The sequence below is a fragment of the Taeniopygia guttata genome, chromosome 14 (genome assembly GCF_048771995.1).
Source record: "Taeniopygia guttata chromosome 14, bTaeGut7.mat, whole genome shotgun sequence".
In the NCBI taxonomy this organism is placed as follows: domain Eukaryota; kingdom Metazoa; phylum Chordata; class Aves; order Passeriformes; family Estrildidae; genus Taeniopygia; species Taeniopygia guttata.
In genome coordinates this window covers 16,035,486-16,048,129 of record NC_133039.1, presented here as the reverse complement: position 1 = coordinate 16,048,129, position 12,644 = coordinate 16,035,486, and the positions used below count along the sequence as shown (strand labels likewise).

Here is a 12,644-nt window from a genome sequence, read left to right as displayed (position 1 = left end):
AGAGGTCAGTAATTCCAGCAGAATAGACCTAGACACGACAGAAAGTGTTAATTCCTTTGTGTGCGTCTGAGAGGTGAAAGAGGGAGGACAAGCCCTCCATCTGTACCTTTTCACCTCCCTTAAGATGCAACTTGGCTGTTGAGAGCTGGAAAGGGTTGCAGCTGAATGGCTCAAAAAACTCTGCTCTAAGTATCTGTTGTTCATCAGCATACAGTGCTAGTCTCTGCCTTTTTCCTTCTGGAAGCTCTCCGTGGGTCCCATTTTCTCAGAGAAGCAGTTAATTCTGGACAGAACATCCAACTGGGACTCTTGTACAGCCAGGGGTACTGGATTAATGAATTCTGCCTTGTTTAAAACAGGGATCAATCAGGAGTCAAACCCCAAACTCTTAAGGATGAGACCAAGTCAGATTCCTTGTTGTTTTGCTCACTTCCTAAACCATCCCTATCCCTCTGGATTAGAGATGTTAATTCGATTTTCTTATGTACAAGCAGCAATTTTGTTGTTTTGATCCATGATAGCCCCAGAACTGTTGGTGTTATGTTCCAGGATAGACCCAGGACTGCGTGCAGAAGTAGGTTAGTCATCCTGGAGAGTAATTTGCATGGTTTTGGCATGATGAAGAAGGGCGATCTCACTGGAAGATCACATTATGTTAATTGCTTAAAATACAAACATTTCTTTCCCTTTTCTGTCTGCATAGAAGGGAAAAAAAAAAACAACAGTTAAGTGGGAGTTCAAGCATTTCAATGGTTAAGCAAAATGGCTCAAGATATTTTCATAGTAATCTCAAACTTCCCCTGGGAAAGACCCTATTGATAAACAAAAATTTAGTGCAAATTTTAATCCAGCTTCTGTGAGGAAGTTATTAAGTATCCAGCCCTGGGAAGAATCTAGTGACCACGCATTTATTCAGTGCATGGGGACAGTGCTCATTCCCAGCGTCTCTATATGGCTTCACAATCTCCTGATTGTATCTGAGCTGTAGGAGCTGACTGGGAGTGTGCTGTTATCTCTGTCCACTGTGGGACACTAAATCTGTTACATCTCAAAAATGGTACTTAAATTCTTAATTTACTCTTAAACTCTTAATAATTCAGGATGGGTTACGCTCAGCTGAAGGATGGTGCCACCTTAGCTTGCTGTGAAGCTGATTGCATCTATAATTACATCCATTCTTTAAATCTCCTGATGGATATTGCTTCTTGGTTTTGTAATGAAAGGAATTTAAAAAAAATATTCTGTTGATGCTGTTTCCTATGGTTCTTGGATTTATTTATGAATCACTTGGTGAATTATTGAGGACGCATACTGATATGTACCTGTTCATAGATGACTTTATTCTGGAAAGGAAAATAAATTGTTGTGTTTCTGAAAGGAGATTTCTAATTTATTATAGATGAAACTGGTAATGCTCCTTACACTTAAGTTGCTTCACCTACTTTTGTTAGAACCCATTTTCAATTCCTTGTAACTGTGCTAGACTTCATCTTCTTGGGCATGTCTGCAGGCTGAGATCATAATCTTCTGATAAAAAAATCTAAGTAGATAAGTAATTAGGTTTTCTCTAATTTAATCAAAGATTCTAATTGAACATGCCGTTTTCCTCTTAGAACTTGATTTTTTGCTGAGCTGTTATCCTGAGATAAAGAATGCATTATATTTTTTGGCCTTTTGGAGTAATTTTTAAAATCCACATTATAGGGACTTCAGAAATGCAAACCAAGTACCAAAATGAGGAAAATTAGAATAGCATGCTTGAACCTAAAGGGATGAAAGGCAGGAGTCAGAAAGAGCAAGGCTTCTGTCTTGCTGACTCTTGCTTATAGTCCTGCTGTTCATAAACCTGAGTTCCAACCTGAAGAGCTGGATTCAGTATTAATAAATAATTTTAGAAGAAACCTTTAAAATTTAAGAAAAACTCACTTCGGTCAAACTTTTGGCAATGAATCATGTGTTGCTTTTGTTCTGGATGTCATCAAAACTGAGATGTGCTGAGCAATCTCTGCAGCTGCCATGGAAATCAGCTGAAGCTGTGCCTTGGATACCAAGAGCACTATGAAAGTGCAAAGTACAACTGTGTTTCATTTTACAACATGGGCATAGGAGGTCAGCACTTACTGTTAAACCATTCCGAGATAATAGGGACAATAAATAGAACCACTGTAATTATCAGCATCATGCTATGCCTCCCAAATTATCAGCATCATGCTATGCTATGTGCTGTATTTATAAAGTCTGACATTCAATTTCTTCTGTTGATTTAAACTTGTGGTGTTTATATTGCTCATCTCTTTGAGTATGAATTAGGAAATATATGGAAAAACTTAAAAAGTACTCGTGAAACAAACTAAGCCAAATGTTGGCAGTATCTCAGTGCACCTTTGCATGACTATGTCACTGAGACCATGGGAAGGTTTAAAGAGATGCTTATGTAATGCAAATGTATTTTGATGGTCTGAATAGACATTTTTTTTTTTTAAGTAAAACAGATCTGAATTTCTTTTTTGCCTTGTACCGATTCCACATGATTATGTTGTTTGCAGGTCTTACTGACTTTGTCCTGAAAAAGGAAGTCTCGCCTGCTCGTCCTAAAAAATCTTTGCAAGTAGCCATAGAGCTTTCAGCAACAAGAGTCTTCAGTATGTTCTGTTGCTGGATTAATATAGTAAAAATTATTTTGCTTTTTTCACCTCCTGGGAGGCTTTCTAAAGTACGCAATTTATGCTTTTTTTTTTTTTTTTTTTTTTTTTTTTCTTCTTTAAAATAGTAATTTAAAGAAGAGAGCAGGGAAAACCCAGTCTGGTTTTGCACAATTACAGTAATGTTCTGATGTGACAAATGGGTGGAATCTTCCAAACCTTTAGGTATTTTGGAACTTAACCATTCAGCTCATCTAAGTTCGAAACTTCAGATTTGAATATTTATTTTGAAAGGCAGACAGATCTTGTTGGGGAGAATGTGGTTGGTGGGTGTTTTTTTTATAACAGCTTCACTTGTTACTTTTGGAGTGAAGACATGGCTCCATTAACTATTTTCAACACAAGCAAGTGCTTATGGTTAAGTGATGGGCCCTTACAAGCCCAGCATTGAGAGCCTTCAATACAGCAATCAGTTTTAACAGACACAGCTATTTCTGATGAGATATGAGTTGTCTAGATATCATGATTTGCTTCTTTATAAACCTCAGCAGGGTATTCTGATAAATGGATTAATCTGAAATTTTCAAAAGCCCCAGAGCCATTTTCACTCATGATGCTTTAATTGATTTCAAAGTCTTGATGGCAACAGTAACCAAACTGTGATTGCTCTGACAATATTTCTGTGCAACACATGTGTATGTACTGCATTGAAACGTGTATTAGCTTCATTTTCCTGTCCCGAATCCTAAGGAGTTTTGCACTTTTCCAAAATGAGTACACAAAACTGCACCTTGACATGAAAATAATCATTCACTCTAAATTGAAAATCCATGTCTCTCAGAATTCATCTCTACTGGCCTCCATCATTAAATTAGTAGTGTCACTTATTTAAATGTTGCTCATATTTCAGATATTATGATGGGAAATCACAAATGCTGAGCTGCCAGCTGCCCATGTTGCCTCATCTCTGTGGAACAGCCTGAGCAGTCTATCGTGCTATGTATATAATGTGTATAATAAGGTTTGGGGCTTTTTTAATCTGATGATAGTTCCTGTGTTCTCCAGATGCGCTTGGTCTCTTTTCTGGGTTTCTATGTATGGAAATATATATATGTGGACAAGTAACATGTTTACAGCACACTCAGCTGCTTGACTCAGCCTGGCTTCCAGCCAGCCAAATTTTAGATAAACTGGAAATTTTGGAGACACTGGAACTTCATGGAAATGCAGTGAACATGGGCATTAAGGTGAATGGCTGCTTCTGTATCAAACCTCAGCTCCTCATTCCCACCCTGAGCAGCATCCTGCCTCAGCCAGCAAATGTCTCTGTGTCCATGTGTATGCAACAATCATCAATCCAGGCTGGACCGGTGTTACCTGACATCAGTGTCGCAGTCATACAGCTGCTCCTGATGCTGTGCCTCTCCCTGGCGTGAATTATACTCCTTGGTAGAGCTGCAATTCCCACAGGAAATCCAGCTCTGAGCATCAGAAGTTGAAACACATCCTGCTGTTGCAATTTTCCTTATGTGTCCTGCAGCCCTAAAGAACCCAGTGAGGTTTTGTATCTTTTAAACCCTTGCCTATTCCTGAATTTCCACATTGTTCCTAATGTTCTTTAGACAAAGAGAGACAGACTGGGACCTCAGCTGATGAATAAATCATCTCCCTGTGCCCATCCAGAGATAGCCTCAGAGCACAGCAGGACTTAAAGGTATATTTGTACCCTACAGTGTGGTTAAAAATATCAAAGTTGATTCCAAGTAATGTAGTGTGTTCATGCAGTATTCCTGGCATGGTACAGGGTCAGGGCCTAGGTGGCTTTGAGAAGGGTTGGCTCTGAGAGTCATCACTGGTGGTGTAGCTGCGTGTTCTTGCCACTCAAGGTAACTCACATGTCCCTGTGTGGGGCCACATTGCTGGGTGTGCTGCCCTTGCTCACAGGTGACATGGGCACAAAGCTCAGTGCTGACTACTCATGACATGCTGCCTTACCCCAGCTCTTACTGAGGCTGTGAGACTACTACCTTAAAAGCATAAAGAGATGCCGGCAAAAGCATAATCTTCCAAAATTTTTCAACTCTAAAATTTTTCAGCTCTAAAACTTCAGCTCCATAATCTTTGTCAAATGTCTTTACCTACACTCAGGTGACAGGAGAATTAGGCTACCTGGCCATGTTTCCTTAAAGTGTTTGAAGAGGAGCTATAAAACCTGAGTTCTCAGTGAAGCACTCAAGTTTGTATCATTCAGTGGTTTGTCCAAGCTATAAAAGCTTAGATGTGTGTCCTCACAGCTTGGCTGATTCTCAACATAGGTGAAGGTTCCAGATCTGAGAGTTTATGATCACTAAAAAAGGAGCAATCTCACCCCTCCTAACACGTTTATCACTTAGTGTTAGTAGCAGCACCTGTTGGACTCAATACCACTGCTTAATCCAGTGGAAAAATAACTGTCAAAAACCTTATCCCACCCCATGTCCAAAACTTCCACCCTAACCTGGGGATTCTTTTGCTGTTAAGTCATCTGAACCATCACAGAAGCTTTTCAGCATCACAGGGGGTTGAAAGAGAGGTGCAGGGCTGCACAGCAAGAGGTAGAAAGAGAAAGGTAGATAAAGGCAAGTGAAAGGGCCTGGGATCTCCACTTCCAGGAACAGTGAGGTTTGAAGGACAGACTTGGAAGTGCTTTCCTATGGAATCAATTGCCCATGCTTCTGATGCTGTGCCTTGCAGAAGTAGTTCACATTGCAATGCTTCATTTCCCTGTATTTTTAATATCATTTACTCCTGCCCCAGCTTTCTTTTAGTTTTTTTGGGGTTTTTTTGGGTTTTTTTTTGACATTTCTAGGAAGAAATCCTTCCCTATGAGGTTGGTGAGGCCCTGGCACAGGTTACACAGATAAGCTGTGGCTATCCCATCCCTGGAAGTGTCCAAGGCTGGGCTGGATGGAGCTTGGAGCAAACTGGGATAGTGGAAGGTGTTCCAGCCCATGGCAGGGGTTGGTATGCAATGGACTTGAAGATTCTTTCCAACCCAAACCATTCAATGATTCTGTGATTTCAATGGGAGAGAAGAGCAGGCAGAGAAGGTCAGTGAATAGCAGGTTCTAAGAATCTACTTCTCTCTGCCAGGGAGGAAGCCAGCTTATAGTAGTGCCTGTAGTTGGCTGTTAGATACATACTGCATGTACAGGAGTCTTTAGGATATGGACACGCAAATTCCCAGAGAGTTTACAGTTTTTCTGTTGAACTGTGAGATAAATAGCTTGCTTCTCAAATATGTATGTCTCTATGTGTACATGAGCGAGATTGTGGCCTCTTTCACATTGCTATTACCAGAACAACTTTTCTGTATTGTTCTACAAATGGGATCCAAAATACTTTGTGGTAACTTCATATAGTTATTTAGAGAGGTATGTATGTATATGCATACTCACACACCCCTGTATGTCTGAGATTTATCTGCAGCTGACAGATGAGGATTGCTACAGGTATTCCTAAATTAATGTGTGGTTTCTTATTAGAGAAATTCTTTAGGATGACAAATCCATGGATGCAAGATCAGGCTCATACTAACCATGTGTACATCCATGGAAACAAAATTGTCTTAAAAATAAATGCCACAGTCGTGTTTCCTACTGAGTTTGTCATGACAGCTGTAGAGGAGGGATTTTCCTTTAAATGCTGTATCAAGGTACAGAATTGGCATTTGCTTACTATTTGCTTCCAGATTAAATTGGGAATGCACGCTTTACTCCTATACAGATCAAGTCCCTGGGCTTGAAAAGCCTCTTTAAATTAGAATTTTAACAATGGTTGTCAGATAATTCTTCTGAGCACTTGACCACGCTATAATTACTTGGAAATTTTCAGCTTTTCTGTCACATTATCCTTCTATTTGACATCAGAAACTGCTGCCCAGACAGTTCTGCCATGAAACTAATACTTGTCATCGTTAGGTACCACACACTGCCTGGCCTGCACACAGCAAGAAATACAAGCATGTGTGTTAAAAATGTTGCAGGAGCCAAATTCACTGTGCAGGAGCTCATTCCAGTGTTGAGTACATAACATGTACTTTTACAATTTGTAATGGTACACATGTTCTTCAGGTTAGAATATAGCTTATCAGTATCAATTGGGGAAGTGATTCCAGAGATGAAGCTGCAAAAACACATCAAGGAACTTCTCCCACAGTCTAATCCTTTCCATAGCCATTTATTGTTATAAAAAGTTCTTTCAGTTTAAAAAAATATTGAAAGGGTAAGGACTTTAAAACATTTGAGAAATGTTCTGATTTTGATTTATGCAGGCTCAGTATAAGCAAATATTAAAAAAAGGTTTCTGTATAATTTTACTGGAAAATATAATCTGGAATGAGTCCACATTAAAGCATTTTTAAAAGAAATTACTCTAATATTTCTTTGGTTTCTCTCCAAAGGGATCTAAGAAACTCCAAGGACCAATTTCTCTTTCTCCACGTTTCAAACCATGAAAAAAATCTGGTTTGAAATCATGTATTTTACAGATACTGTAACATACAATACCTCAGAGGTGCTAGAGCTGTTTTTGAGCATCCCTGAAATCTTGGAAGAATCCTGTAGTCTGTCAAGGACTTTATAGCAATATGTTCTGTTAAATTCCATGCCTTGAAGGGTGCAGCAGAAGCACTGACTCCCCTTTGAATGGCTGCTCACAGCCCAGCTGCTGAGAGTGGAGGGGGTTTAGGGGAGAAACCTCTTGGCACTAGGGTAGTGTTGTCCCAGCCACAGTGTCTGCAGGTATTTTAGACAGTCCTTAAGGTCCCTTCCTACCCAAGCCTTTCTCTGATCCTGATCCAGCACAGTTCTGCTCTGTAAGAGCAAGGTTGCACTGTTAATGCTATGAATGTGATACATAAGGTTTATTATTTATTAATCAGTTCTGTAATTCTCATGTTATCCAGTAATTTTCCCTATCTCAGTGTAAGCTATTTGCATTCTTCAGATCCCACAATCTGTGAAAGTGCAAAATGAGACATACACTATGGGTAATGATTTTTGTAGTCACCAAGTTGTATATTAATTGTATTTTTTAACCAAGAAGCATAGTTACACATTTTAAGACATTTCTCAATTTTACATGTTTTTACCACAACTATTTCTGATGTTTTTGCTCCTGACATTTCCAACAAAAGCAAACAGAAGGGAGAAATAAGTCAACATATCATTCATTGCAATACCTTTTTGAGTTTGGGCTTTTTTGGTTTGGTTTTGTTTTGTTTTGTTTTTGTGGGTGTTTTTGTTTGTTTGGGGGTGGGGTTTTTTGTGGGTTTTGGGGTTTTTTTTGGTTTTTGGGTTTTTGGTTTTTTTTTTAGTTTTAGGGTATTCAGAACAACTGTGGTTGCTGTTGTATTGAGGAGGAAGGGGTCTCTTATGACAGGAGCCCAGGAGGGAGAAGTGAGCCCAAGATGTCTAAACTTTGGGCTTATACTTCTTAGATAATTTTTTCAAAGCAGATCAATTCCTGAGCTATATAAGCCAGGCAGCACCATGCAGATCGCTAGTTTTGAGGGGAAACAAGTAGTTTAGTTCACTGGTGGACATCATACTTCTTATTTTCTGAAATTAATTTATTTGGGAATGAATGTGAAGAGATGTTTAGACTAAGACAAGTAACATGATTTTAGGGTTAGGCCATTGAACTCCTGGGGACCAGATGCACCCTACCAATTGTGTCTGCAGAGAAGATAAGAGGCTGCACTTACATTTGACAGTGCTGCGTGACTCCTGGAACCCAGTCGACTCTGAACCCCAGCCCAGGGCTTCACACTCCTGCTCCTCCCCTTGCCCATGCCTTGCACTGCTGCTTGCACCTGCTCTGCTCCGCTCTGCCAGCCAGCACATCCTCCAGAGCCCCACACTGCGCTTGCGCCCGTCCTCCAGCGTTTGGTACACCCAGTTGGGGGTAAAGGCAGCCGCGTTGTTAAGAATGAGTGAGACCAGAGCTACCAACACAGCTGTGGCTACCAGTTTCTGGACAGTCATATCTGACTGTCAGCTTGCTGCCAGTCTCTAACTGCAGATGACACGAGGTCCCAGTCAGCTGCAGCACATTGAAATCAGGCTGGGAACAGGCAGCTGCGCTGGGCGTTACGGGGCTCTAGAGGACATCACCGTTCATTCTTGAAGTCAGTTCCTGAGGGATTGCTGACCAAGGAGATGAGAATTTTGTGAGGTAGATAGGAGAATTCCATAAAATAAGAACACAAAGAAGCTTTGTTACGTCCTTCCCAGCGTTGACTTATCCGCCTTCTTGCACTTTGATAAGTAATGCCAGTCTCATGGTGAAGTGGATGACGGGGAGGTCCATTCCGTGTTGGATGGGATGAATCCAGCGAGAATCCAGTCTCGGGGCAGGAGAGCCTGAGCTGAGGTGGGGCAGAGGTGGAATGGGATGGTCCCTGTAGCCTGGCAAGTGCTTAGGTCCTCCAAGCCAACCAGTGCAGCTCCAAAAGCCTAGGTTTGGTTGCAAACTTCAGAATATCCTGCAAATGGTGACAGATGTCATCCTCTCAAAGCCAAGCCCAGCCAGAGGGGTGTGCGGTCATCCCAAACGTGATCTGCAAGTCTGGAGTATCTCGAGGAGGTTGCTCTGCCCTGTCCCTCTCCGAAGAGCCGAGCTGTGAGTGCCCGGACGAGAACAGCCACTGCGGTGAGGAAAAGGCCCCCCCACCTCCCCACCAAGAGGAAATGGCTGTTTTTGTGGCTCGTTTTGGTGAGCCTCAGGGCGTAGTCGACTTAAAAAAAAAAAAAAAAAAAAAAGAAAAAAAAAGAAAAAAAGAGCCACTGCCACGGCAGTCAAACATTAACAGGATGCGTTTCCTGAAAGGAAAAGACTCTGGGGACTTCTAAAGTTGTCCCTCCTCCCCTCGGAGAGCCCCCTCCCTGACTTACGCCTCCTCCCCTCGCCGCTGCGCCCAGCAGGGCTGTCGGGATCCGCCGCGTCCCGGAGAGCCCGGGGAGCACAGCAGAGCTCCTCGGGAAAAGGAGAGAAGGAAATCCCATCTTCAGCCCTCGGGGCATCAGCTCTGTGGAAGCGGAGCGAGGAGAGGGATTTTGAAATACCTTTTATTAGAAGAAAAACTATATTGGGGTTCGCTACTGGACAGCGCGACGAAAACGCTGCGGGGGTGCCCTGATGTCCGCGTCCTCTCTGCACCATAGGAGAGACCGTGGCAGATAAATAGGAAGTATAAAATCTCGAGATTCTCAACCCTGTAACAACCCAGTTTGGGGATGTCTGCAAAGGCAGGGGGCAAGTGTTGGGGTGTGAGTGAGGCTGAGAGTCGCCGTATGGTGAGCCCGAGTCCGGCGTGCTGGGCGCGGTGACAGAGCCTCCGGGGAGGCTGCCCTGCCCGCCCCGCTCGGTGCCCGGGGAGTGGAGACTCTGCTGCCGGCTGCTTGGTGGGATATCCCTGGTAGAGCGCGGTACGGAACGGACTGCCAGAGGGCAAGTGGCTTCTCTTCACAGGACAGGTGTTTCTCTGATAAACCTGTTAAAGAGAGTTGTTGAGGGTATTCCAAACTGTCCTTGAACCTGGATGTTTCCAGAGCGCTCTTGCCCAGACTTGCACTCCAAACGCTCTTTGCTGTTCCTTTCAGCTGCCTCGGCAGCACCGGGAGGAGGACAGGGATTCTGGTGGGCACTACCCTGCAGCCGGGTGGCACTGCTTGGGGTTATGGCCCTCCTGAGCTGAGCTTGGCACAGTTCTTCAGGCTTCACAAATACCGCACGAGAGTAGCATTGCCTTGTACACACTGAACTGAAGGCACAACATCCTGTCAGCAGTGGGAAGAACTGGCACAGACCTGCCTCACTAGGCACTGCCACACATGAGGGGCTGGCATAGGAGTTCATATCCCGGTAATCAATACATTAGATTGCAAACAGATTTAATTTTATAGCGGCTCCATCTTACCAGACAAGAGGCTTTGCCCCTAACCAACCAATCTGCCCTGACCCAATATACTGAAAGAAACTGGTCTGAAATTTTTTACAAGGCAACATTTTCTTTTCAAGACTTCTTGGTAAGAGAAGTGGGGGGAATTCCACTAAAGCTGATATGTTCCTATAATTAGTTTTCAGCTACTGAAGTTGAATGTCCTAACCTGGCTATGAACTCAGCCCTCCTCCATGTGCTCTGATAATTTTTAATCTTTAAACAAATTGAGTTTTAAGTACGTTGAACATCTTCATCCCTTGAGAGCACTGTAGCATCTGTGGTTTCTCTTTTTCCCTGTGATTAGTCATGTTTCTGTACCTTACTGGTTTTAGAACTCCCAGTATAAGCACACTGCCATTCTTCAAATTAATTTCCTACCAGCAATGACTGTCTTTGCATATTTTAAACGCTCCTTGGATTACTTGTAATTATGAGTCTGTGTTTATTATAAGCCAGGCATTCAGCAGCAAGGCAGATGATGTTTACATGCAGATAACACCAGGTGAGATTTACCTTTAGGGAAATGTCATACACCTGCTTCTGACTCCCCTCATTTGATTTTTGTGATTTGATGAAGTCTGAGTATGTATTTTCAGGAGGGTCCAAGCTTCCTTCTCATGTAACATTAAAAACAATAGCAATTATATTTTACAAAGGCTGAACAAATCAGTCTAGTCATAGAATCATAAAGGTTGGAAAAGATCAAGTCCAACCACTGCCCTAGTCACAGACCCCTGTCCCCAAGTGCTACATCCACCCAGCTTTTAAATCTTTCCAGGGATGGTGACTTCACCAGTGCCCTGGGCAGCTGTGCCAGTGCCTGACCACCCTTTCCATGAAGAAATTTTCCCTAATACTCAATTCAAACAGTATGAGAATCCTGATCCTTAATATAAAACTGCCTTAGTGAATGCTTCTTTGTTGACAAGCAGCAGGATGTGCAGTTTGCAGTACTCATGGCATTCTGTGGGGCACAGTGGTTTGTGTCATACAACCCACATGGAGCAATCTCATGGTGTTGGTTTTATGAGGGTAAGTTTGGAACAAAGCTATGTATTCAATGGGATATTATAGATATATTCTGTGAAGCTGCTTTATCAAATGGTATGTTTCTGCCAGGGAAGAGTTTTTAGGAGTAGCCTCATCAGCTTTCAGTGTTTGGATCATACATGAAAAATGCCTGACTTTTCTTAGAGTAGCTCATAGAATATCATTAACACTATCAAGAGTCTCATGAACTGTTAGAACTTTTCATCTATTACTTAGCTCCTTGCTGTCTTTCAGCCCCACGGAAAGATATAACCAGGATCCCATAAATGCATTTTATTTTGAAATCATCAAACCTAATTTAGCTATATCAGTTAAAACCTCATTTTCTCAAGTCCTTAGTGTTTTCCAGTCTGGTGGAAGATGTCTCTGCTCATGGCAGGTGTTTGGAATAAGATGGTTTTTAATGTCCCTTCCTACCCAGACTATTCTGTGGTTCTGTGATTATCTATAATATAACATTATAGGATGCAATATTAATTTGTTATATATAATGTGTATATTACAGGATCCAGTTCAACAAAGTGGGGCCCAAATTGAAGAGATTTTTTTTTTATCCTGATCAATGTTTATTTTCCAAATATATCCCATTAAATAGAGAGGGAAAAGGTTTTTCAGTGAGATGCTTCAGACATATAAATCTCCAGCACTTTTAAATAATATTGCATTTTTTCTTTAAACTTTAGTGCTAAATAGGCAATGAAAAATATATGGGAACAGAAGGGTTTGTGAGGACTGTGGATGCTGTAAACACAGTGGATGCTGTAAACACATCAGAAAAACAGATGTGAAAGGTCAGATACAAAGCAAGGAAACTTTAATAAAATATGTGGTAAGATTTGTGTCCACTTTTAAGAGGCAACAACATTTGCTTCCCAAATCCCGGGCACTGTGGATGTGGCCTGGAGCCTGGGAGCACAGGGTGCAGCAGTGTATCCCTGTGCCTAGTGGGGGGCTTGGGGCTCCCAGGC

At 42.0% G+C, this 12,644-nt stretch overlaps 2 protein-coding genes across 8 annotated transcripts in view; one reads left to right on the top strand and one right to left on the bottom strand.

The window, feature by feature from the left end:
- TMEM204 (transmembrane protein 204) overlaps positions 1–9,449 on the bottom strand; it is a 28,320-nt gene extending 18,871 nt beyond the window's left edge. Inside the window, exon 1 of the mRNA XM_002191248.5 lies at positions 8,389–9,449. Within this exon, the coding sequence (XP_002191284.1) occupies positions 8,389–8,668 (280 nt within the window). The 5' untranslated portion in view covers positions 8,669–9,449. The remainder of the gene's footprint in view (positions 1–8,388) is intronic.
- The window catches only part of IFT140 (intraflagellar transport 140), an 83,752-nt gene that overhangs the window by 58,346 nt on the left and 12,762 nt on the right, over positions 1–12,644 (top strand). The gene's annotated exons all lie outside the window — the stretch shown is intronic.